The sequence below is a fragment of the Strix uralensis genome, chromosome 4, assembly GCF_047716275.1.
Source record: "Strix uralensis isolate ZFMK-TIS-50842 chromosome 4, bStrUra1, whole genome shotgun sequence".
Classification (NCBI taxonomy): domain Eukaryota; kingdom Metazoa; phylum Chordata; class Aves; order Strigiformes; family Strigidae; genus Strix; species Strix uralensis.
In genome coordinates, this window is record NC_133975.1 from 130,441,295 (window position 1) to 130,465,313 (window position 24,019).

General features: G+C 54.1%; 1 protein-coding gene across 5 annotated transcripts; it reads left to right on the plus strand.

The window, feature by feature from the left end:
• Positions 1–1,848: 1,848 nt before the first annotated feature.
• Positions 1,849–23,549, plus strand: VCPKMT (valosin containing protein lysine methyltransferase). Of its 5 annotated transcripts, none has more exons than XR_012629006.1 (8): positions 1,849–2,069; positions 2,244–2,354; positions 2,559–2,631; positions 3,587–3,706; positions 5,164–5,268; positions 5,859–6,242; positions 17,491–17,592; positions 20,223–23,549. XR_012629006.1 is itself a non-coding variant. In XM_074869245.1 (6 exons), exons 1-6 carry the CDS (start codon positions 1,858–1,860, stop codon positions 5,824–5,826), a joined length of 636 nt encoding a protein of 211 aa, XP_074725346.1. In that variant the 5' UTR covers positions 1,849–1,857; the 3' UTR covers positions 5,827–6,514. The 5 variants fall into 5 exon arrangements, 2 of the variants coding, with proteins under 2 accessions (XP_074725346.1, XP_074725345.1); XR_012629005.1 differs by lacking the exon at positions 20,223–23,549 and adding an exon at positions 19,828–19,854; XR_012629004.1 differs by lacking the exons at positions 17,491–17,592; positions 20,223–23,549 and adding an exon at positions 8,195–9,079.
• Positions 23,550–24,019: the final 470 nt, after the last annotated feature.

Here is a 24,019-nt window from a genome sequence, read left to right on the forward strand (position 1 = left end):
CGGCAGGTCCTGTGAAGCAAGTCCCCGACCTTGCCGCCTTCCTCAGCCACTCACCTCTTCTCCCCTGGTGCCCCTTCAACTGTGCCTCATCGTGCTCTGAACTGGATGTGGAAAAAGATACTGTGTTTTTTCTTGCAGGCTGGGCTTAAAGCATAACCACCCACAACTGATCAACAGCAGTGCTGGGACAGTGAAGCTCCAGGAGCATGAGGGGAGAGAAGAGCAGGAACCTCTCGCATTAGGTCTCCCAATGAGGGCAATAATGTGAAAACACGAGATAATTGTGCTAGAAGGCAGCAGCTAAACACCGTCCCTAGCTGCATTTCCCGTGCGTGAAGCGTGACTCTTACCTTTACAGAGCCAGTTCTGGAGTTAATCTAAAGTACATAAATCACAGCATGATCCAGAAAAGGGGCCTTGCTTATGGATAACTTACCACACAATTAAACTGTCCTCCAAGCATAACAGGAGCTGGAAAATACAAAGAACCGTTCCAAGGCAGGGCGGCAGCAGCGATGCCAGCGGCACGAAGTACGGCGGGAACAGCAACACACGTTCCCAAAGTAACTGTTTGGCCGCGGAAATGGTCGAAGGCAGGCAGATTCCCACCCGTGCGGTTCGAGGGAATGCCAAGACAGTAATAAATAACATTTCAGTTACTTCAAAATTAGAGGGATAGATAAAAAGAGAAGAAAAAAAAAATGCTAGAGAGGAAAAATATGAAATTGCTGGGTTTGAAGTTGGCTTGTGTGGGAAAAGGCAGTTCCTTCTGAAAAGTGCACATAGATGGAATGTGATGGCAGTTAACAGCAGAAGAAACATCTTTCTAGTTGTTTTCAGTGATCCTATTTTGAGTTACTGAGTTTTAGTGCTTCCCCCTGCTCCGGAGGCAGAATAACTTCTTTGGGTGCTATGATATTGCTCTAGTAGATCAAAAACAAGAAGGGACAAAAGGAACCATCTTTTATTTCTTTTTTTTTTCCAGATTTACTCCAATTTTCAGAAATACACCATAAGTCTGAATATACCATTCGGAATCCCTAGCAAATGCAGTAACGTCTCCCTGGGCAAGGGAGTGAGCATCAGTAAGAAATGCTACAAAATAAGTAATGAAAACTTTCTTCCGTGTGTCCAAGGAAAAAATCAAAAGCCTTTGCACTTAGAAGTGTTGATGCACAGTCAACTCCTACTCAGCTGCTTTTTTAAAGTCTTTTTATAAGTTTAAATGTTGAATGAGGGTCTATAACACCTGTGATTTCTAGCAACCCCCTGGCTTTAGCAGGACGGCATCCCTGTGGTGCTTACAGGCAAGTAACTGAGTAACTTGTGAAGTAGATTTTTAATCGCTGTGTGCTGTCAGCCAGTTCACACGGGGAAAGTTTTCTTCACGGCTGATGTTTAATGTAATCTTTAGTTTGATGGGGTGAATCAGGAAGGTTTGACTTTGCTGCCAGGTCACTTCCTGCCTGTGGCCTCCAACTGGAGGTTTCTGAGCTCTGAGGGAAGGTGCACAAGGCCGCAGCACCCGGTTTAGCGATGGCTGCCCGTGTTCTCTCCTGTGCTGCCCGCAAGCACTGAAAACATGTGAAAAGTACATTTTTCTGTCAAGCAAGGGTAGCCTGGAATACGCTGTCGTGTAATGAACTTGCAGGAGAGTCGGTCAGGAGGGGAGAGGGTTGGCAGGGAACTGGTTCCCAGGGGCTTGGCGCTACCTCAGGGGAGCGGCTGGGGCTGAGGGGCAGCGCCGGGCACCTGAGGGCGAGGGGAGCAGCCAGCGGCCGCCATTTCCTGTCGCCGCTGGGGCTGAGGGGGGCGGCGCCGGGCAGGGAGGGGCCGCGCCGCCTCAGTGCTGCGGCCATGGCGGGCTTCGTGAGGGAGCTGGAGCGGCGGGGCGGGCCGGCGCTGCGGCTGGAGCAGCGGGCGGCGGGCGGGGTGGGCTGCGTGGTGTGGGACGCGGCGCTGGTGCTCGCCAAGTTCCTGGAGACCGGAGCTTGTCCCCTCGCCCGCCGCCACGTCCTAGAGCTGGGCGCCGGCACCGGCGCCGTCGGCATCATGGCGGCCACGCTGGGGTGAGCGGCGGCGGCCAGGGCGAAGCGGGGAGGGCCGGGGAAGGGGCAGGTCCCTGCTCTCTCTTTCTCCACGTGTTATCTACGTGAAATCTTTTCAAATTCTCGCAAAAGGCGCGTTGTGCGTGCGCGCTGTGGCGAGGGGCCGGGCCGTGACACGGTGTGTGTGTCTTACAGGGCAAACGTGACGGTCACCGACCTTGAGGAGCTGCAGGAGCTGCTGATGGTTAATATAGAGAACAACAAACACCTGGTGACAGGGTCAGTCCGAGCCAAGGTACTGAAATGGTTTGTATGATCCTTTAATGTTTCTGTTCGGCTCTAACGGGGCTTCTCCTCTTGCTTTGTTAAATTGCTAAATATACTTGAAAACACAGCTGTGAAAGGGAAGCTCAGTATAGGACCGTAGTTAACTTCATGCTCGGTCCTTTAGTAGTACCTGTTGTATTATTACTGAAGCTTGTTTTCACCTTTTTTTTTGCTTCTTTTTAGGGGTGAAGATGTAACAGAATTTCAGCCTCCCCCCGATTACATACTAATGGCCGATTGCATTTACTATGAGGAGGTAAATGAGGACTTTGCAAAACCCCTATAGAAAACTTCTTTGGGAAGGGTGTGGGTTCAGCGTGAGAAGTGTTCAAATAAATATCGTACTTGCATCTTGGTCCCTGTGGTTTAGAGGAAGATATAGAACAACACTGCAGAAGGCATTTTTAACAGATTCAAGGCCATTTGAGAGTCAAGCAGAGACTTTTTTATGTTTAAAAAAAACCCGAACAATATTTGTGCCTCCCTCTTTTTTTTTTTTTTTTCTTTACGTTGGGAATGAAGTGTGAAGCGAAACATTGCGACTGATAGTTGTGAACTGTTTAATGCATTGGTAAATGAAATTTAATAGTGCCACATCCGCACCGTTTGGGTTCTCCTCACTCTTCCCTTGGGAAGGCAGAAGGAGAAACCACGCTGCACCTGAGTGGTTGTTGTAGTCTGCCCCATCTCCTCAGCTGGAGCTCTGTGGGATGTGCAGAGAGAGCTGACAGAAGTTGCAAGAAAAGGGAAATGACCTGAAGAACCCCATGTCCCAGTGCCCTTTCAGTGGTCTTACCAGCCTCTTGCACTGGCTCCTTGCACATCAGTCCTGTTTCCATGTGTAGTGGCCTGGATCTGAGCCATGTTCCAAGAATGGCTGAGAAAACTCTCACTTTTGAAACGTGTCAAAAAATAGTCATTGTTGTGTGCCTCAAGGAAATGCCCACTCAGCAGGGTGGGATGTTTTTGGCTTTGATGCTGGTTCAGTTTCTTGGTCAGTCTGCAGAACTCTCCTATGCAGTCTCCCTTTCTCCTCTGCTTCCCAGCTTGCCCCCATGTTCTTTTTGTCCCAGTTAAAGTACTAAAAATAACTCTCTGAAAAGCAAAACTGGAAAGTGCTCTCTTGGGTGAAGACTTTCTAGTTAGAGGGTATTGTACTGGTAAAATGAACTTGAAATCTAAGTAGGAAATACTTAACCTCTTTTGGGCAGTCATTAGAACCGTTACTGAAGACACTGAAAGACCTTACTGGCCCTGATACATGTGTCTTGTGCTGTTACGAACAGAGGACTATGGGAAAGAATCCTGAAATTGAGAGAAAATACTTTGAGGTAAGTGTTTTTAACACGTGCTTTTTGAACACTAGGAAAATAATGGATACAGGAGGGCTTTGTATTGGATCAGCTGAATATCAGCGACAGTTCCTACACATATAAATTCAGGTTGACCACACAATGTAGAGTTTGTAGCCAGATAAGCCCGTTTGTCTTTAGATGGGGCAGAAAATTTGGATGGTGACTCTTGAAGTTACTGTCCAACTTATCAGTAGAGACTTTCTGGATACTCAGTGAGCTTTTCTTCCTTCAGAAAGTCGAACTAACCTTTCTTGCCTTACTAATCTTGTGATACCTTCCAGATTTGTAAAAGGGCCACCATACGTGAGGCAATACCTGTCAAAAGCAAAACATTTTTGTAGGAGCAAGTGAATTAGCAGTTGGTTGCTGCCTTCTTTCTGCAGTGGTTGTCTTGATGTTACCAGAGGTTGGAAGGATTAAAAATTAGTCTGGTGAAAATTCATTTTCTTTTAGCGTGTTCCATTGAAAACAGAGGGAAAACACAGGTAAGTTTACCAGAGTAGCTCAGGAGCTCAAGACTGCTGATACAGCTGCTTTTGCAAAAATTTTGCTCCCTCTGCTGAGAGACCATTAATAGGTGATGTAATTAAATAGTCCAGCTGTATCTTCTGTGCGGGTAAAGAAAGGAACACGGGTAACAGCTGAATCCCTCCTAAGGTTGTGAGGATGATGGTCAGTGCAGGATGTAACTCTGCACCCGTAAAGTCTGCTGAAGAGCAGCGCTTGTGCAGGAGCACTGGATTACACGTAATAATAATACTGCAAAAAAGGGGAAGAGCAAGAATTCCAGGGCGGTTTGTACGTGTTAATAAAAGCACCTCTTTGATAATTAGCCATGCCTCGAACTCTTGCAGGGACCCGATTGTGAGGAGGGTTGCTATAACTGAGATCAGCTCTGACGAGGTGCCGCTCCCACAATAAACACAATAGGTGTAGGTGTTTCTGAATGATTTCTGCTTTCTTGTAATTTATTTCCTTCCTTAACTTGCCAGGGTTCAGCCGAGTTAATCTTCTCAGCACACTGCAGAGTCGATGCTGGGTTTTTTTAGCCTTTTTTCTCCCCCCCCTCCATTCCAGCTGAGAAGGTTGGCAGCCAGAGGCAGGTGCTGTGGTTTGGCTTAGCACTTTGGAGACTGGAGGAAGCAAAACGTTTTATCACAAGCTTTTAGATTTTTCGTAAATGTTGCAAGGTGTCTGTAGCTTTGACTTGGCACTGGAGTAGTTAAAACGAGGGTAAATGTGCTGCATGGGGGGAAAAATGTCTTGTGTGTTTGTAGAGGCCTTTAGAGGAATGGTCTGAGCGTGGTGGCTCCAGCCTCCTAAGGCTTCTTGCCCTCGTGCCGTATATTGTGGGGCCTTTTTAACAGAAAATGCTTAGTTCAAAAGGGCACTCGGTGTCATTTCAATTGTTTTGTGTGTTCTCTGATAACCAGCTGCTTCAGACGGACTTTGAGCTGGAAAAAATTCCCCTGGATAAGCACGACGAGGAGTATCGCAGCGAAGACATTCATATCGTGAACATCCACAGGAAACAAGCGGTAGGTTAATTTAACTGACGCAGCGAACGCTGCCAGGAATTCCCAGGGCTGCTGCTGTTGACTTGGCGCAGCATGAGCGTTCCAGGGGTGAAGCTCTAAACTCACTGTGAAATACCATTAGGGACCCTGTGAAACCATGGAGCAGAACTGTGCACGTACAGAGGAGCTTCTTTGTCCTGAAACCCACAACTCTGCTCTTTGCCTTCAGCAGGACCATCTTTGGCTCTTCTGCTTCCTCACTGTAGTGCAGTGGGGTCTCAAAACTGGAGTTTAGAGGCACCAAAGTAATAAAACCCATATGCCCACTGCTGCTTTTAGTGCTGCGTGCTCTGCTGCACAGCCCTCTCCCCAAAACCAGTCTCAGGGTGCTACTTAGCACCTGTCTGGCTTGGTTAGATCATTTTTTGGTGAATTGATGAAGAAGACAGTTATGCATGAAGAAAATATTTTGCATATAGTGCTGACACAACACGTGGGTCCAGTGCTTAAACGAAACCGGGCCACTTAAAAATCCGTACTTTGTATTTTTAAATCGCTTCACAGAATTTTCCATCGTGAGATCCCTGACCGCAGTGTCTGTCCTCTGGCAGAGCTCTGGAGAAGAGGGAGAGGGTGTAGAATAACACCACAAAGGGACTGTCTCCAGCGTGGTTTGTGACTCATCTGCAGAAAACGGCTTCTCGATGGTGGACTTGGCATGAGGCACCAGAAGAAGCGGGCTCGTTAGACGAGATCCACCACTCGCGCCTTGCGAGAGGACAGATGTGAGCTGCCGGTGTCTGCAGGCTGAGGCAGAGGAAGGCAGAAAACAGAACCAGAGCAGCGCTGGCTGCGTGTTCTGGTTACCTCTGCTGGGCAGCCGCTTGGCAGAGCGGCGGGCGGTTTCCTGAGGGCTCGCGCAGCAGATCCGAGGACACCGCACCCCAGTCTCCGTGAGGAGAAAACTGCGAGCGGGCTCGATCGCACAGCCCCAGGTAGCCAGTCAATAAAACTTTGACACTTGAGATGGGTCTTGGATGGTGGGGTGGTTTGGGATTTTTTCTTTTTTTTCCCCCCAGCCTGTGGTTTCTGTGTGGTTCCTGTATTGCTGGGTATCTCCTACCAGGAGCAGGAGCTGTCGTGGTGGTAGGTACTGCACAGCTACGACACGCAGATGGTCCCTGCGCCTGTGCGAAATTGTTCTTCCTTTTGATTTCACCTGCGCTTTCGTGGCGCAAGGATCTGTTAAAAGTTTGACACCTTCAAATGATTCTGGCGAGCGGGTTTGTTGTTGCTGTTGGTGTCCCTCACCAGGCTGCCTCTCGATGCAGTGCAGCGATGGCTTTGAGGTTTCATTTCAAAGGAAATCTCACTTCTGCTCTGCAGTGAAAGCGGCCGTGGCTGCCTGCGCCGTCCCCCAGCCCCGAGTGCGTGCTCCGAAAGTGGCTCTGCTGCCACAGCAGGAGCTGTAGCGGCCTCTTGTCTTTCCTCGTTCATGCAGCGCACGGCACGAGTAGGCCCTACTTCCAAAACCTGAGCATTTAAGCTAAATCTGCTGAATTTTCTCAAAACCTCAAGCTGGTGCTTTTGGGGGAGCCTGGTTTGTGGGCACTGGGGTGCTTTCTGGACCTGCCCCGAGCTTGGGCTCCCTTTATCTCCAGTAAGCATGTTCCCTGCGAACTTCACACTTCATCAAACACTGTCCTGGCTTGCAGAGCAGAACAGTGGTGATTAGTGAACGCACAGCAAAGCAAGAGTGTAATTTGTCATAACCGCATGCGTTATTTGTTAACTTGTTATGAAAAGAGCTCCTTAATTAACTGGTGGCCTGCAGGAAGATATTTACTGGCGTGTTTACACCCGCGTGGCTTCCCTGGTGGAAACGAGCTGTGGAAGGCGCGCTGGAAGGACAGCGCGAGGGCTGTGCCGTTTTCTGATAGTGTCTTCCTGCGGACACAGCCTCTTCCCCGACTGCAGATCCCTGGGAGGGTGGAGCAGCATTTCCCAGGGGTTTGGTGCTGACAGAAGTAACTATTTTATCCATTTTATCTACGGGGCGTGTGATTTCAGCGCTTCCTTTTACATGCGAATTCGGATCTCTCGTTCGGAAGAAAAAAGGGAGGAAGTTGCGCTTTGCTCTTCCCCGCGCGCAGCCGCTGGCTGCTCCTCCGTGCCCTCAACTTCATGCTCGAGTTGTGAACGTCGTTGGGCGAGAGGGACCTTGGGAAGGGGGAGGACTGGGTCCCGTCACCCCTCGCGCCGTCTCCCCAGCTGCACCCGCTGTGAGAGGGGGATGTAAAACCCAACCGCTTCTGCTGCTGCTGCTCAGTCGCGGTGCAGAGGAAACCGCCGTGAACCAGGGCAGCAGGGAGAGGGGGGGGTCACGTGTGCAGCAGCTGCACCCTCTGCGCCTTGGCCCTGAAGCCACCAGATGAAACGGTTGCGCTTTTTTGGGTGGGAAAAAAGGGCTTTTTGGAAAGAGGGTCTGGATCCACCTGCCGGAGCTGAGCTCCGCGGTGGCTAGGGAGGGGCTTACCACTCTTAACCAGGAGCGGGCCCTTGTGGAAACTGGGGTGCGAGGGAGACACCGGTCCTGCTTCTTGCCGGCCTCTCCGCTCCCTCGCCCGTCCCGTTTGTCCCCGCTGGCTTTTTGTCCTGGCCCTGTCCCCTCGGGGAGAGTGTTTGAGGGTGCCACTCCCATAAACACGAGGTCTCTGGCGAGGTTTGGGTCTCTTCAGCAAGGTTTGGCTGTGGTGCCTGGCCATGCCAGCATTCTGCTTTACCGGTGTCAGGCTCTGCCCGGCCCCTGGGGCCAGCTCAGCACCAGCCATATAACTCACTGATCGCTTCTTGTCGCAATATTAGTCATGACACAGCTCAGAAACCTGCAGGACCTCCAGAGATTCACCCTTGACGCTCCGTGATTATTTTTTTGTTCCTTTCCTAGGAAGAGCACGGGACGCGGGGCAGCTGCCACGGGGTGCACCAGCATCCGGATCCGGTCATCCGGGAGCGATTCCCGTGTGTGTTCCCCCAGCACTGCTGCAGAGCCCCCTGGGACTGCGTGGGGCCAGGACCTGCGCCCACACATCCCGCGGGGCTGGTGGCTTCGCTTGGGAAAGTCTGTCCTTCGCAGCTGTATAATCATTTTCTGTGGCATGTAATCCTGGACAAATGGATTTTCCTCTTAGAAAATGATACTCCTTGCCTGCGGCATTACAAGATAGTGTTAGAAAAGGCTTTTTATTACAGTGGATCTGCTCCTGCTCCCACTGACTGCAGTGGGTCCTCGGTAAACGGGCAAATTGCTCAGTTAAACTGCGTCTCTGCTTCATTTAGAGGGAGAAGATGCCCCCGAGCCTGCGGCTGATCACTGCCCTTGTGCTGTTTCCCGAGCTGCAGCCGAGGAGCTGCTGCAAACGGCGCGGCACCAGTCAGTGAGTGACCAGGGAGGACACAGATAACAACTGCCGGCCTCGTTAGCGGCATTTCAGACCCCTGACCTGGGGCTGCTCCTCAGTGTGAGGACAGGGATGCTCCTCGGTGGCGCAGGGACAGGGATGGCACCGCTGAGTGGTGCCGATGTGGCTCCCTGACCCGGCAGCCTGCGAGCATGCGGGCAGGACGGGAGGGTTTCGTCGGCGCCACGCGTTTTTGTGGGATGCAGGGAGAGGAATCGCAGCCTTCGCCTCCCCGCCGTCTCCCAAAATGGTGTTGGTTCAACCTGCTGAGGGCTCACTGCCGGGGCGGGGAAGCTGTTGAACTTCCATCTTTTGGTCCAGCAGTTAATGTCCTTTTGCATCCAACAAAAAAAGAAAGTTTTATTTTCCGATGCTGAGTAAACAGAGGGGGTTTTTTTGTAACAAAGAGGGCAGTGAGTGCCTGCTCCTATGCTGGTGGGCAGTTGCAGCCATGATTTGCAGCCATGGGTACGAGTGTTTGGGCACTCCCAGCCCTGGGGAGTGACCCGGCACCTCGGCAGCGCGCTGGTGCGTGTGGTCCATGCTGGCACCCAAGTTCCGTGGCCTCTTTTGAGGATCTCTTTCCAGCCACCGTCCTGTGGGAAGCGGAAGGAAGAGCAGGGGAAGTGGTGGCTGCGATTCTGGCAAATATTTTTTTGGCCCTGGGAGACATTTTTGGAGGATGGTTCCTTGGAATGGATGGCTGAGTCCGCCCCAGGTTTGCCGTGGGAGGTTTCTCCTGTCGCTGAGAGCTGTGAGACCCGTGTGCCTGAGGCTGCGTGGCCCGCGAGCAGTCTTCACCTCCATCTTCGTGCCTGTAATTAGCATGTGCTGATTATTTTTGCCCTCGCAAGCTCCCACGTGGGGTGTGGGGGCAGCCAAGGGCTTGTTGGGGTGACTCAGAATGTGTGGCGATGCCGGGCTCCTGCTTTGGCTTGGTTATTTTTTTTATTCCTCTTGTGCTTCTGGGTTTGCTTTTTTTTTTTTTAAAAAAAAAAAAAAAAAAAAAAGCTGCATAAGGGAGAAGACAGCAGTGGGCGGGCGGGAGGTGGGGACGCCTTGGGGAAGCAGCCGGGCTGGCGACTGCTCTTGCCGAGCTGGGCTGTGGTCCCTGGTACCCTGCCAGCGCCGGCTGGGAAGTGCAGGCAGCCCTGTGCCGGAGGCTGGGGAGGACACGTGGCGTGGCCCTCTCCACGTGGGCTGCCGTGAGTTCACCCGTTTCCTTCCTCTTGCCGCGACCAGGCAGCCAAAAGCCACATTTTTTCCCGCTGCTGCCCAGCCCCGGAAAGGTTTTGCTCACGGTGATGCAGCGCTCGGCAGCCTTGAGGCCCCATTCCGGCACGTCCCCATGGTGGCGTGTCCCCATCCCGGCGTGTCCCCGTCCCTGCTGAGCCCGCGCTTCCCATTGTGCCTGAAACCTCTGACTCATGCGTCTCGCGGCCGGGGCCGAGCTGCTCAGCTCCAGTGCAATCCCTGGCGTGTGGCAGGGGCAGCCGCTGCCTCCCTGCCTCACCCGCCTTTCTGTTCCCCTCCGTGGCGGCAGGAATCCGCCACTTCTCCTCCCGCCTCCGAAGCTTGGCCCTCCTCCGGCTCTGCTTTAGCAGGATCCTGGCCCAAGGGCCTTGGTGTGGGGGTTAATTTGCCTCTGGGTGGGACTTATGCTGTCCCAAAGGGAAATAAAGTGCAGTTGTGTCCCCCGAGGGGGCTGGCTGTGACCCCGGGCTGGCTGGCTGCTCTCCAGCTCGCCTCACGCATCCCTGCCTGCATCCTGGGACCAGTTTTCATGCCCAGGGTGATGCGTGGACCCATTCCCAGTGCAGGCTCTGGGGATGTGGATTGAAACCATGGGTGAAGGCGTTGGTGACAGTTTTCTGCACGAGCTTCAGCAGCAGCTGCACAGTTTGCTCCCGCCGGCAGCGCAGGCTTGACCCTGCCGATGTGCATGGTGGCCTCTGAGGGCTGGCAAGGCCCTGTGGAGGCACGTTGGCCACATGGTGGATTCGCAAGCTCTGGCCACTCTCAGCGCAGGATCCCGTGTCATGCCTTAAATAACAATAAAATGGAGAAAAAACCCAGCATGTGCTGCGCTGAGCGTTGCCCCAAAGGAAAATCCCCACGGCCATGCCTGCTGGGGCATCCTGGAGGGGCTCTGGGCTCTGCTTCCAGTTGATGCCGCCTCATCCACCACTCCTACCCCAGCGTGGGGTATGAGTGTGTGAGCAAGGCGCTGTCAGGCAGAGGTAAATCCGACAGCCAGGCGTGCAGTAGGGAGGAAGCAGCTCCAAAAAAGCCACATTTGGGGAAGCGGCAGCTGCTGCCACTTCCATCCCCTTTCCTGTGCTCCCATATCCCTCCTTGTGGTGCCATCCATGGTGGAGAGCTCCCAGGGTGGTTTCCTACCCTCCGCCAGCCCGATTTATGTCCCCAATTTTTCAGTTTGAATGCAAAGAAAGAGTTAAGCAGCTCCAGGCTTGTGTGGATTTGGGCCAGATATTTAAAGATCCACGGCTGGGAAGGGAAAGGGGAGGTGTGATACTCTCTAAACGCTCTCTGCAAACACCTCGGAGGCTCCCACTGCCGGTGCCGTCCCCGTGCTCCCAGCAGCGGCTGGTGGGGGGGAGAGGCAGAAAATGCCTTTCTCCTATTTTTAGCTCTTCGGCAGTGTCATTAGAATAATCTGGGATTGGAAAATGTCGCTGCGCAAAATTGCCCGGCAAGGCAAAAAACTCAAAACGTAAAGTTCTGGGATGCTGCAGGGTGAAAGTGATGGGGCTGGAGAGGAAATACACAGCCGTGGTCAAACGAGAGCTGCCCGGGGAGCGTGGGTGGAGGTGGGGACGAGCCGCGCCGAAGTAACGCCGAGTAATTTAATAGACACGTCCTTAATAACGTCCCAGGAGAGGTGGGTTTAAATAGAGACGAGGTGCCTGCCAGGGCGGGTTATCCAGGCTAGCGGGACATGCTCAGCCCCGCGCCAGCACTGGGGACACTTTAGCAGCCTTGTCAGCGATGCCACCAGGCTCCTCACCCTTTCCGCGGCGATGTCCCCTTAGTGCAGCCCTTGCAAACACCCCTCTGGCACCCGGCGTGCCGGGAATAAAATAAATCGGGAAGGACTGAATGTTCTCTGAAGAGCTGAGCTAAATGGGGGAGCTCAGCAAGGCCTCATCAGCAAACGTTCCCCGCGCTGAACGAGGACTAAAGGGGTAAAAATTACACCCAGAAATCACACCCCTCTGAGCTGGAGCTCGGGCAGGAGTCCTGGTCCCGGGCACTGCACCGGCTCGCAGCCACTCTCCGCCCCGCACAGGTCCCCTGCCCTCGGCCTGCTTTGCCCCTTGGACAACTTGGCAAAGTCCAGAGCTAAACATTAGCTCAGGTCTTGGAGCAGTGGCCAGTGGCTGACGTGCCGCCCTCAGCCGTCCCCTGGCCAGGTCGAACCTTGTCCCTTTGGATTCAGCCTCCACCTATTTCTCTGCTTGATTTAAGGTGCTGCCTGGCACTCCCGCGGCCGCCTCTGGCCAAGCATCATTTATGCACCTTTTCCCCCAGTCTGTGCCTGGAAAGGCAGCATATCCCTGGTGGCACATCCCCGGTGTCTCCCACCAAAGTCCCTATCCTGGCACCGCTCCCCCTTTCTGTCCCACCAGCTTCAGCCATCCCAGGAATATCTGATTTCACATCCTGGTCTTGCAGTTTGAGTTTATTCATGTTGTTGCCCCAGCAAAGGCTGAAAATACAAGCATTTTGTTTATTTGGCTGCGCCCTGTTCCTGGTGGGGGTTCGTTGGGGTCGTCCTGCCTTTGCGGCACCTCCATTGCGAGCCTTTTCTTTTCAGAGCGTGGGAAAAGCCATCGGTGGCCCTGGGAGCGCGGCCGGGTCGGAGAGCATCCTTCCCACCCACAGCCATCCCCTGTGTTGGCTTGGAGGAGGACCAGAGCATCTTCCTCTGCAGCCAGACTTGTGAAATGGAGCTCAGAGGCTCATGGCAAACCTTGTGTAAATCACTGTCAGGTCTTGGAGGCTGAGTCAGACCCACGCGGGTCTGTTTGGAGTGGCACCTTGGAAGCCAGTGCCACAGCCAAGCCCACTGGGAAAATGGGGGGAAAAAAAAAAAAAAAGTCACCCCAAGCAGAGCAGCAGCCACGAGTCCCAGACCACCTCCCCTCCCTCACACTGGGGGTTATGCCTTGCTCAAACGCACCTCCCACCTACCAGAAGGTCCTTTTTTGGGAGGGAATAAACCCCACCAAAGGGCAGGGATGCTCCTCTCCAACAGCGCCTGTCCCTACGGGACCCCGCGGAGGGTCCCCACGTGCCCACCGGCTGCCGGCTCTGTTTGAACACCCGCCGGGCCGGGGGGGTGGAGCGTGATCGCTGCACGGTTAATTGGATTTGGCCGATGCGACAGAAGGGCCGGGGATTAGGGTGCAGGGGAGGAATTACTGGTGGGGGTGGGAGCTGCCCTCAGGGTCTTTTGTCCCCAAGGGGATTACTGGTGGGGGGTTGACAGACTGGGGTTCCGTGTTGGAACTGCCCAAATGGAGCGGCAGCTCCTGAAACCCACCCGATAGCTGCTGGCAAATGATGGCCTCGTCCTTTCCCGGTGATGTCGTGCAGTATTTAACAGCAGCCAGACATATCCTATGTGCAGCCTTTTTTTTGGGCCTGTTTAGCTGCTGGTGTTGACTGCAGGGTTGGATCCTGCCCCTCCTGGGATCGGGAGTCTCTAAAGAAAACGGGGACCCTGAGGCAAGGCAGAGTGGTGAGCAGCTCTCGGGAGGGGGCTGTGCTTTTTGCTTGTATTTCTTACTGACCCAGAGCAGCTCGGAGCTTCCCAGAGCGAGCAAACACCAAAAATGCCCTGTAAACGGGTTGTGGACGTGCTGGCTCTGGCCCCACACAGGGAGAGGGGTATCACGGGGGGCTCCTTCGACACCCCTGCCCCATTACGGGGTTCCCGCTCTGCCAGAGCAGCTGAAATGCCTCGTTTCCATGGAAATGAGGGGCAAATGAGCTCCTTGAATCTTCTGGGCATTGCGCATCGTGCTGCTGAGCTTGCAGGGAACCCATCAGGGCAACGAAACCCAGGGCGGGCATGCAGCCCCCCAGACTCAGGATTTGCCCAATGTGCTGCACATGAACACTTAATCAGTGTTAAAATAGCCAAAAAACCAAAGTGGCTGCTGCAGTTTTTTGGCTCATGGCATGGATAAGCCCCCAAAAAGCTGTGCCAAAGGGAGGGGGCTGCACATGGCCACAGGTTGGGCACCAGATGAAATAAACTTGCCTGAGCAAACACCTTGAGCTGTGGCATGGGGGGGCCCAAGAGCCCCCCATGGACCCTCTTGGGGTTTGCCGTGGAGTGGGGAGCTGATGCGCAGCCACCTGTCCTGGCACCCAGGGCACATCCCTCAGCGGGAGCGTGGCAGTGCCAGCACTTGGGATTTTGGGCACTTGGGGAGGGTACTGGCTCTGCGCCAAGAACTGATAAACCAGCCGGAGCACAGCCGCTCCTCTGGAAAATCACAATTCAGGAGAAACCGGTGGAACCGATGTAGTGTGGCGGCTGGAAGTCACCAAGTCACCTCCCTGCTCTGAGGCGTCCCCTGAAATGAAACATCAGGCAGGCAAATCCAAAGTGTTGTGGCAGCGACGGGGAATCCCGGGGGCAAATCCCAGGGACTCGACGGTGCCAGCTCAGACAGCGTCACCGGTCACCCCTTATCTCCGCAGGGCACTGCCGTCCGCTCCCACCGGGAAGATCATCCCGTATTTATTTTGGGAAGAGAGAACACGGCTCGTCCCTGCTGCCACCATCCCGCGCCCGGGGTGGCAAAGCTTCTGCCGGTAGGAGAAGTGGCAGCCACCTTGCTGGCCGTGCAAGACCCAGATTTGTCGGGGGGGGGGCTGGGGGAGCTGCTTGGGACAGCGTGAGCCGTGCAGGGCAAGTTGGAGCAGTCTGGGAACAGGTAATACCTGCTGCACCTCATGGCGGGGATTACGGGCGTTGCCGCCGGGGCGTGAATGCCACAAGAGCAGCGGCCGGACGGGTAAAACCCCACGGCTGAGCCCTCGCCTCGCTCTCAGCTGGCTTCAGCTATAAAAAAATGAGGACAAGCGGCAGAAGGGGTGAGGGGGAAGTGGAGGTGCCCTTTGTAACCCACCGCCGGTTTGCTCCGGGTGCTCGGCAAAGCGAACACCGTGGCATGGCATTGCCCTGCCGCTGGCACGGCCCAGGAGCGGCGGGCAGAGGGGACACACAGGTGCCGGCATGCTGAAGGGTGGCAGGAAAGCGTCAAGAAATCTCCTTTTACCCCCAGATCCCCAACTTGCAGCCGAACCCTGCCATCAGTAGGGTTTGGCAAAGCTAGGAGCGTGGTTCACCAGGGGCAAAACCGGGCGTTTCCATAGGGACCGGGCTGTGGTGTCACACGCTGACGTGCCCCGGGCATCAGCGTGGGGTCTGCTTTCGGCCTGACAAATGTCTTTTGTCAACAGGTTTTTGACTGTAGCGAAAAGCGGGAGAGCGGCAGGGATTTACGCTGCGGAAAGCAGCGCTCGGCGTCCACCGTGCAGGAGTTAATTGGGTTTCTTTATGCTAATTGCGAGGGGAAGTGAAGAATGCCCTTAATTGGAGGGCAAATCAGCCGTGCAGAACGGGCTCGATTTACCAACCCATGCACAAAAATCCTGGCTCTCACCCTTGCCATAGCAACGGGGAAATGCAGGGTGTTCTGCTCATCCAGCCAAAAAAACACCAGGGATGCCCTCCTCGGGGACATGCATTACCCTCACTGGTGATCGGGCCCTCCCCAGACATCCCTGCGGGGAAAATTAAGACTCAAAACAATATTTGCTCCCCCTCCTGGGGAGGCCTCGTTGCAAGGGATGGTTGGTTTTGCCTTGTGCTTAGGAGCCCTGGCAGGGTCTGATGGGACCTGTCTTGGCTGGAGGCATCTCGTGTAAGACCCAACACTGAGCCCTGGGAAGGATGCTTGGTCCGGGGGGGGACCCGGTTCACCCCAGTTTCTCCCACCCCTCTTCCCTCCGTGCCCTAAATCCAATTTGCAATCCATTACAGGCCACTACAACCACCAAAGTGATTTATTTTTCCATCTCTCGCAGCCTGTGGTTGACCAGCTTTGGACCAAGCCCATCGCTGGGCCAACGGTGAAAGTCAGAGTCGTATTTTGGATGGGGATGCACAGTGCAGTGAGAAACCCCCTTTTCTGGCCCTAAGCACCAAAAATAGTGGAATAAGAAATAATAATAAAGAATCCCTATTGTGAAGCAAACTTCTGCACAAATCAGTTGGTTTGGGGAAGGAAAGCACTTGCTGCCGGCCCCAGGAGTCCTCACCCACCGAGCCCATCTCTGGATGAGCCTTTTGAGGGATGAGCTTTTGAGGACCCCATGAGCCCATTGGCTTCAGAATGGGGAGTGAAATTTGGGGGCAGCGAGGGGATTTGGAGACACCCCAGGGTTTGCCTCCACAGCCGCTCTCAGGGGGAATTTAGATGTTTTCTCCTCTTCCACTTCCAAGCCTGAAACATCCCTGCTGGGACGGCTGGTTACACAGGTCAAAAAACCCGACATGAGTATGAAAATCATATTGAAAAGAGCTGAAACTTAATTAGGTCACAACCAACTTGTGATCTGGTGATGCAAATCACAGCCTGCCTTCGTGCACACACCCGGACTGGTGAAACCCTCGGCACCGTCAGCCTGTCCTTGCGCCGGAATCAGGGTTTGCTCCTGGGCTAAACATCTTTCCAGGCCCGATCGCAGCCTGCCCTGGGTTCGGGGTGTTTGCAGAGCTGCATCCTGCAGGCGCTGCCAGCACGGCCCAACCTTCTTGCTTTCGTTTTAGCTTTATGTTGTGTGTAAGACACGTTCAAGAGAGAAAAGAAGGGAAGATGCAGGGAGGGACATGGGTGACAGTGGGGGAAGGGGCATTCTGGTGCTTCTGCAGGCTTGAGGTGGGAAACAGGGGCTTGCTGACACCCCGTTAAATCAAAGCTCCGTAAGCAACCTCAGCTGAGAAAGGAAAATAACTAATTTACAGCGTTGTGCACTGAGGCTCAGTCTGGAAAATATGACAGCAGTTAATGAGGAAAGCACGCTGGTGGGACTTCCCTCCAAAGCTGAACAGCTGGGGAAAAAATCAGGAAAACTTGGTATCCCTCCGGTTTGCTGTGAGGTGAAACCCTCCTGCAGTTGTGTTTTGTGTTTTTGTGTTTTGGGGTGTGAGCCTGAAGCAAAAAATGTGGCCCCCCCGCCCCCGCCAGCCCAGAGCTGCTGGTCGGCACTGGGGTCAAAGTCAATCAGAGGGTCGGTGCCATCATTCCCACCAGAGCTTTCCCAAGGAGGGAAACGGCCACTGTCAGCCCCCCAAGTGCGGGATTTGGGTCAGTATTGACCCTCTTGTTAATCAACGTCCGCCGGCGTCGCGTGGGCGCCATTGATTGAGGAACGGTGCGATGGCGGGCGCCGATGTTTGCTCTCTGGCTTTGCAGCGCTGAGATGTGACCCCCCCCCCCCGCCTCCTTCCAATGGCTCCGTGCCAGCACTGGTCCACGCATCACAGCATCTTTCTTTTGGGGGAAAACCCAATGTTTTTACACAACGCGCTGTCCCACAGACTGTATGCATGGTGGGCGTAAAACCATGGGGAGAGCTCGCAGCTGCCCTCCCTGTGGGACCCCTTAGGGTTTCTCAGGGTGCTCCATATCTCTTGGAGCCTCCAGGATCAAACAACTCTCCACTTCCAACTTTGCAGGCGCTGGAAAACGAAAGAGAAACCTTCTCCCAACTCCTCCAGCGGCTTTTCCACCAGATACCTGTGATCCAGCCTCCTGCGACCCCGCTTCAGATGTGTCAGGTATTTGCAGACATACACGTGCTTTTAGGTCTTGGTTTGGGAGGAGAAAGCAGGGCTACAGTTATATTGCTTGGCAACAGACTTCCTTCCAAAAAAAAAAACCCCAAACCCAAGTGTTATATATAATTCAGTGGAAAGGCCTGCAGGCAACGCCCTGCAAAGGCTGTCGGGGCAGTCTGAGCTGTGAGAGCTTTGTGGAGGGGATATTTTGGGAAGATGGGGGCTGGTGCCAGGAAGACAGGGCTGCGGAGATGGGGAGGGAGGTTGCCTCCAAGGCTTCACACTTGTGTAAAGGAAGGGCAGAAGAGCCCAGATCCAGTCCTTGAGTCTCCCACAAACCAAGTAAGGATGGTGTGTGCCCAAAAAAATCACCCGACAGCACCAGGAGCCACGTCAGAGCCCTTTTTCCTTGCCGTGACCCCCCCCCAGCAGCCATCTAGCAGCATAAAAGGGCTTTAGCTTAAGCAAAAAAGGGGGTGCTGTGGCTTGAGTGTGAAGGTTTTGCCCTGGAGTAAAACAGCGGGTCCAAGCAGGCATCATGGCCTCAGGTTTGGGAAGTCTGTGCAGGATCAGGTCGGGCTCTGCGGTCCTGGCTCATGGACGTCCCTGTCTCCGGGGTTTGAGCAAGTACCAGCTTCCCTGCAGAAACCAACAGTGGGTCAACATCCCAAGAAGGTGATGCCTTTAGCTGGGGAGCCATCGAACACCAATTTAGATAAACCTTTGCTATTTATTTATATATATATATATACACCTTTGGAAATTATTTATGTATATATAAACCTTTGCAATTTAAGCTAGCAGCAGTCACTGGGTTTGTTTGCTTTCACTTAGAGCGTGCAAAGGCATTTGCACAGTTTTCATCTTCACGTGTTGTTGTCAGCGGAACATTAGGTTGGGAGATGTGAATATAAAAACCAGACAGATGCCCATGGGCAGGAGCGGGTACAGAAGGGGTCGTGTACCTCTTTAATGAAGCAACAAGCACCAGGACAAGAGGGAATGGCCGCAAGCTGCGCCAGGGCAGGGTCAGACTGGCTCTTAGGAAGTATTTCTTTGCAGAAGGGGTTGTTGGGCGTTGGAATGGGCTGCCCAGGGCAGGGGGGGAGTCCCCATCCCTGGAGGGGTTGAAGAGTCGAGTTGACCCAGCGCTGAGGGATCTGGTGGAGTTGGGAACGGTCAGTGTGAGGTTCATGGTTGGACTGGAGGATCTTCAAGGGCTTTTCCAACCAAGATGATTCTGGGATTCTGTGTTTCTGTGTGTGTATCGTCCCCCCCTCCACCCTGCCACCGCGTGTCCTGCCGCTGGCTTTCCCAGCCGCTCTCCCCCAATTCCATTTGTCGCCGCAGGGACAGGGTCGGGGATGCAGGGAGACCCTCTGACATTTTTTTTGGCAAAAGCAACGCCAGTGCTGCTGCACCAGGGTCCAGGGGCCGTCTCCAGCAGCGTGACGTTTCGTCGCCAGCAGTGTGGAGCAGGGGGCGGGTGAGCTCACCCCCAGGGTGCAGAATTAGATTTAGATCTAATTTAGATCTATGTTTAAAGGCATTTCGCATCCAGCACCGTGCCTGACCACGGCCCCACGCGCGGACTGCAGCCAAGTTGAGCGCGTTAGATGTTGGCTCTGCTACAGAAACATCATCCCGCTCTTTTTTTCCAAGAGCTCCAAGCTGACAAAGCAGCTGGCGCAGAAGGATGCTCAGGGAGCTCACACCACTGCACTGGATCACCCGGCCCTGGCAGCAGGGAAGGGCTGCTGATCCTCCCGCTCCTCCACCCTGGCTGGCATTTTCCAGCCACATTTTGGTGGGAAGGGGGCGGGCGGCACAGATCCCACCAAAACTGACCGAGAGGTTTTGGACCCGCTGGGGGATGCTGAGCCCCTGATTCGGTGCTTCTCCCGGAATATGGACCCGGAGCCTGCAAACAAACGTGCCACGTGCACCCCCCCATTCCAGCACGGGCAAGGTCTTTGCCAGGACAAGCAATGCCAGCACAGCTGTAGTCTGGATTTCCTTGTGTCTTTGGGCGGCAGCTTCATGTCTAGCATTAATTGCTTTCTTAATTACAATCGTCACTCTCCGCACCCTCCCGCGGTGTCTCGCAGGGAGCGCTGAATGACATGCTTGTTTGCGACGCTGGATCACCCGGGGTGGTTTTTTTTTTTTCAACCCCATTTATTTATTAGCCGGCATTACCTTCCAAGCCAACTGGATTTAATATTTTCGTTCCAGTTGGCAAAGATTTTATCGACTGTGGAGAGGCAGAAATCGCTGCTGCACACCCGTGACACAGGCGGAGACGCTGAGGTTGGGACGGAGCAGCCCATCGCCTGCCGGCTCGACGGCCCAAACCCAAAGGGAACCGGGGAAGCAGCAACTTGGGCATCATTTTTTTCCCTCCGTGCTGCTCGTGAAAGCCTCGCTGTTGGCACTTAACTTACTCCAGACACACACACTGTATATGCGCATACATTCCTTGGCCATGCGATCAGACCGGAAAAGATTGCATTCAGCCTAAGAACCGCAGTGGGAAGGAGGCCGGGGAAAAGCTGCGCATTAACCGACGCGAGAGCGCTGCAGCCTCCAGAAAAGCTGCAGTCAACGCTTTTTCTTTTTTTTTTTTTTAGGAGACGTGGTGCTAAAAGAGGAACTGCTGAGGGACGTGCGGTTGGAAAGGCCTAAATGGGTGTGGGGAGGAAGCTCTTTTTATTTTGGCAAAATCCTCCTCCCTCTTGCAAATGTCTCTGCAGACGGACTTTGCGCACCGCGAGGGCCTGCCTTTGCATCAGCAGCCCCTCCCGGGATCCCACTCCAAGAGCGCGATGCCACCCAGCCGGCTTCTCCCACAAACCTCGACTTTATTATTCACCCCTCCCACTGCTGACCATCGCGGCGCAAAGCACCGGCGCAGCTTCGGTGCCACCCAGCCGAAGGGTGGCCAAGAGCACCTCACCCAGCCGGGCCTCGCTGCCTCCCGGGGCCGGGTCAGCAGGGCAATGCCCCAACCATATCCCGTAACCGGAGCCAGGCACCGTCCCAGCACTCGAACCCCGCTGTGTTTTGGGGTAAAGTGGGGATTCTGGAGGGTTCTGGAGCAGCCTCGCGGGGAGAGTTTTGCTCTGCTCCCTCACGCATCGTGCTCCAGCTTCCACGCTCTGGTCTTACCAAAGAGCCCCCCACAAGCTCGGCCACCCCGCACCCCCCACATAGCCCCAAACCCCGACCACCGCAGCTTTTGGCAACACCAGAGTGGCCAAGCAACAAGTGTCGCTGCTCCAAGCGTTGGGTAGCATAATCTGATATTTGACTTTGAGCAACATGGACTAGTGGAAGGTGTCCCTGCCCATGGCAGGGCGGGGGTTGGAACTAGATGATCTTTAAGGTCCCTTCCAACCCAAACCATTGTATGATTCTAGGATTTTTCCTTTTCTAGCACACTCTAGCTGACATGTTAATCAAATAAAGTCTCCTCCTAAACTTTTCCACGAGAAGGTGATGAGGGGAGGAGCAAAGGAACCTGAGAATCTGGAGCTATGAAGTTAATTCTTGCCCCAAAGGCTGCTTCCAGTCAACCCAGCCGTGCATGAACGCGGTGAGCTCTGCACTTTGAGCAGCGTCGGAGCAGGATCAGATGCTCGGCGCAGGCGGGACCAGGAGCTGTGGCAGAAGCAGGGCTGAGCCCCCCACCTTCCCCCCCCGACCGGTGCAGGGCTTTTGGGCTAAAACAGCTTCACGGCAGAGCGGTAAACGCATCAGTCACTCGCTGGTGCTGCACCAGCATTTGCATAATTTCAATTATGTTTCCAAAAGGGGGAACAGGGCTTTGACAACAACAACTCTGCAGTACCTTGAAAAATCAAAGATGGAAAATGGTTGTCTCAGACCTGATGGCCTTGCCAATGCCTTCCGCTGGCATAAACTCAGCGGTGTCACTGCAGGATGGGGAAAGGTGCGGCCATCCAGATTTTGCCATAGAAACCAATGGAAATAAACACATTTGAGGAAGAAAGAGCCTCCCCCCAGGCACTGTTCTGCCTCTCTGCCTGGTACCTGTCACCCTCCCGACCCCACCACCCATCCCCTGCCTCCCCCAGAAGCATCCCAGCTACCACAGCTTCTGCCTTTCCCCATTTTCTCCTACACCTGGAGGCAAAAGAAAACCAGGGCCGACCGAGTTGGCTGTGCCCCCCTCCCACCTCCCCGTATCTGCCATCGGGGTGTTGAGACATCACTGCCTACGAGGAGGGTGCAACAGGATATTTATTCTTCATTAGTCACCTCACCCCTCCCTATCTGTCATCTGCAAGCGCCCCGGCTTGAACTGCAGGTTTGTAAGGAGGCTGGTTCGTACCCACGCATCTGCGGCGCGGCTGTCCCGAAGCCTTCCTTGGTGCCGCGGCGCACATTTTTGGCAACCAGGGGATGCTGGGGAGTTGGCAGATGTTAAACACAGCCACAGATCCGAAGTCTTAAATAGCACCTTCTTTTTTAAAGGCTGGGCGCTGGGAGGTGGGTTAGAGCTCAGGAGTAAGCCTGCTTGTGGTAAGCCTCCTCTCCAGACTACAGGACCCAGCAGCAAAATATTCCGGGTCTCGGCGTTAAGTCTGCGGTTCATTAGCGATCCAAGAGAGGAGGAAGCTGTGAGCTTCGGAGGAGACATGTCAATTCATAAACCCCTCAAGCGTTGGGAAGCTCCAGGTTTTTTTTCCGAAGGCCTGAAAGCAGCCCGGCCACTGAATAATGCATCAGGCTGCCAAGGAGTTGGCAAACACCGGGTGGAACGAGTTAATCCACAGATCCCGCCGGGATGCCAGCACTCCTTCAGCGTCAACGTGATTAACCAGTTTCGCTACTTGGAGCATTTCCGGGAGGACTGGGAGCCACAGGAGCTGGTGAAAGAGGGGAAGGAAAAGCTGTGGAGCCCCCACGGTACAGCAGGGCTGGGGGGACACCGGCATGGCAAGGAGGCAACCATGAGTAAAAGCAAGCGGAGCATTGGAGCAAGGGGTTTTCAGGCTGTGACCTGGAGGCCTTGGTCAAAGGAAACCCATGTGCAGCTTTAAACAAGGTGAAAAGCTGTACCTCGTCCTCGTGGGGAGATGCATCCCCCTTCGTAAATCGTTAATAAAAGTCCACGATGGAAACAAAAGCTGGGAAGCTTTGGCACTGTGTTTAATAGTGTGACTTCATATCACGGGGAAAATGTAGATCATTTCTTTATGAGGTATCAGCCAAACAGGTAAGGCAGGAGCTGAGATCCTGAGATTGCAGCTGCAAGGCTGCAGGCAGCATTACTTAAGGGAGAACGTGTCACCACCCGGGTCTGAAATATTCCCATCCCTCCCTAAAGAGGGCCAGAAAGCTGCAGCCAACGTGGCCAGGAGCAGGCCCGAGGCAGAAAGGCACCTTTGGAGCTGCAGGAGTCTGGCAGGAGCAGCCCAGCAGCATCACCGGGCAGCAGCGGCCCAGCCCGGCCGACCGTGACCCTGGCTCGCACACGCGACATCCTCAAGATGCTCGGAGGCCTCCAACTTCATTAATTAGTCCAAGGTTGTAAGATGAGCCAGAGCGAGATCCAGGGACAACTCGTTGGCCGTGATTCAACACCTTCCACAACGCAGCGCCGGACGCCAGCGACTTTCACATCGGCCCTTGCTGAGCTTGGCTCGTTTTCCAGCAAGCAGGTGCTGGGGAAGTTTGTCCTGAACCTTTGTATCGGGCAGCAAGAAGAAATCAAGCACAGCAGCGGCATCTGTCCTGCTGCTGCCCCTTGCCTCCCCCTTGAAATGCTTTTATTTTCAGTGTTGGCATGAAAACCAGTCCAGCGCAAGTCATCTCAGCTGGAACAGCCATTTAGATGGAAAACACAACTATCTATGCGATATATAGGATGTCATTTGAACGTTTAAACACGACGCAATTTAAACGCTCAGACAGACTTGTTTTGGAGGGAAAAGTCGAGCCAAATCACTGCTTTGCTTGCAAAAGCTTCCCGCGAGAGGCTGGGTTTGGTTACGGTTAGGACAGCAGATTGAAAGCCACAAGTACGTGATAGGAAAAGCTTCCCGGAGAGCTGGGTCAGTTCCAGACTAATCCAGCCCCTGTGGGGAAAGGGCGTTCTGGCAGATGTGAAGCTAATGGGATAACTGCACCAGCGCGCCTCGGTCCGCTGCTGGGCGGCAGCTGGAAGTTAACAGCCACGGGGTTAGTGCCTGCTCCACAACAGCCCCCTCTTTTCAAAAGGAAAATGTAGAAAGCTCCTCAGGGCAAAAATAGCAAAATATTAACAGCACGAGGAGTGCGCAATCCCACGTTCCACACTCGGAAAGTGCAAAGTCTCCTTTTGAGAAAGTATGCCAAGCAAACGTTACTTCCAAGTTAGAAGCTGTCAGCACCAGGCACCGGCATCGGTTCCATCTCGCAG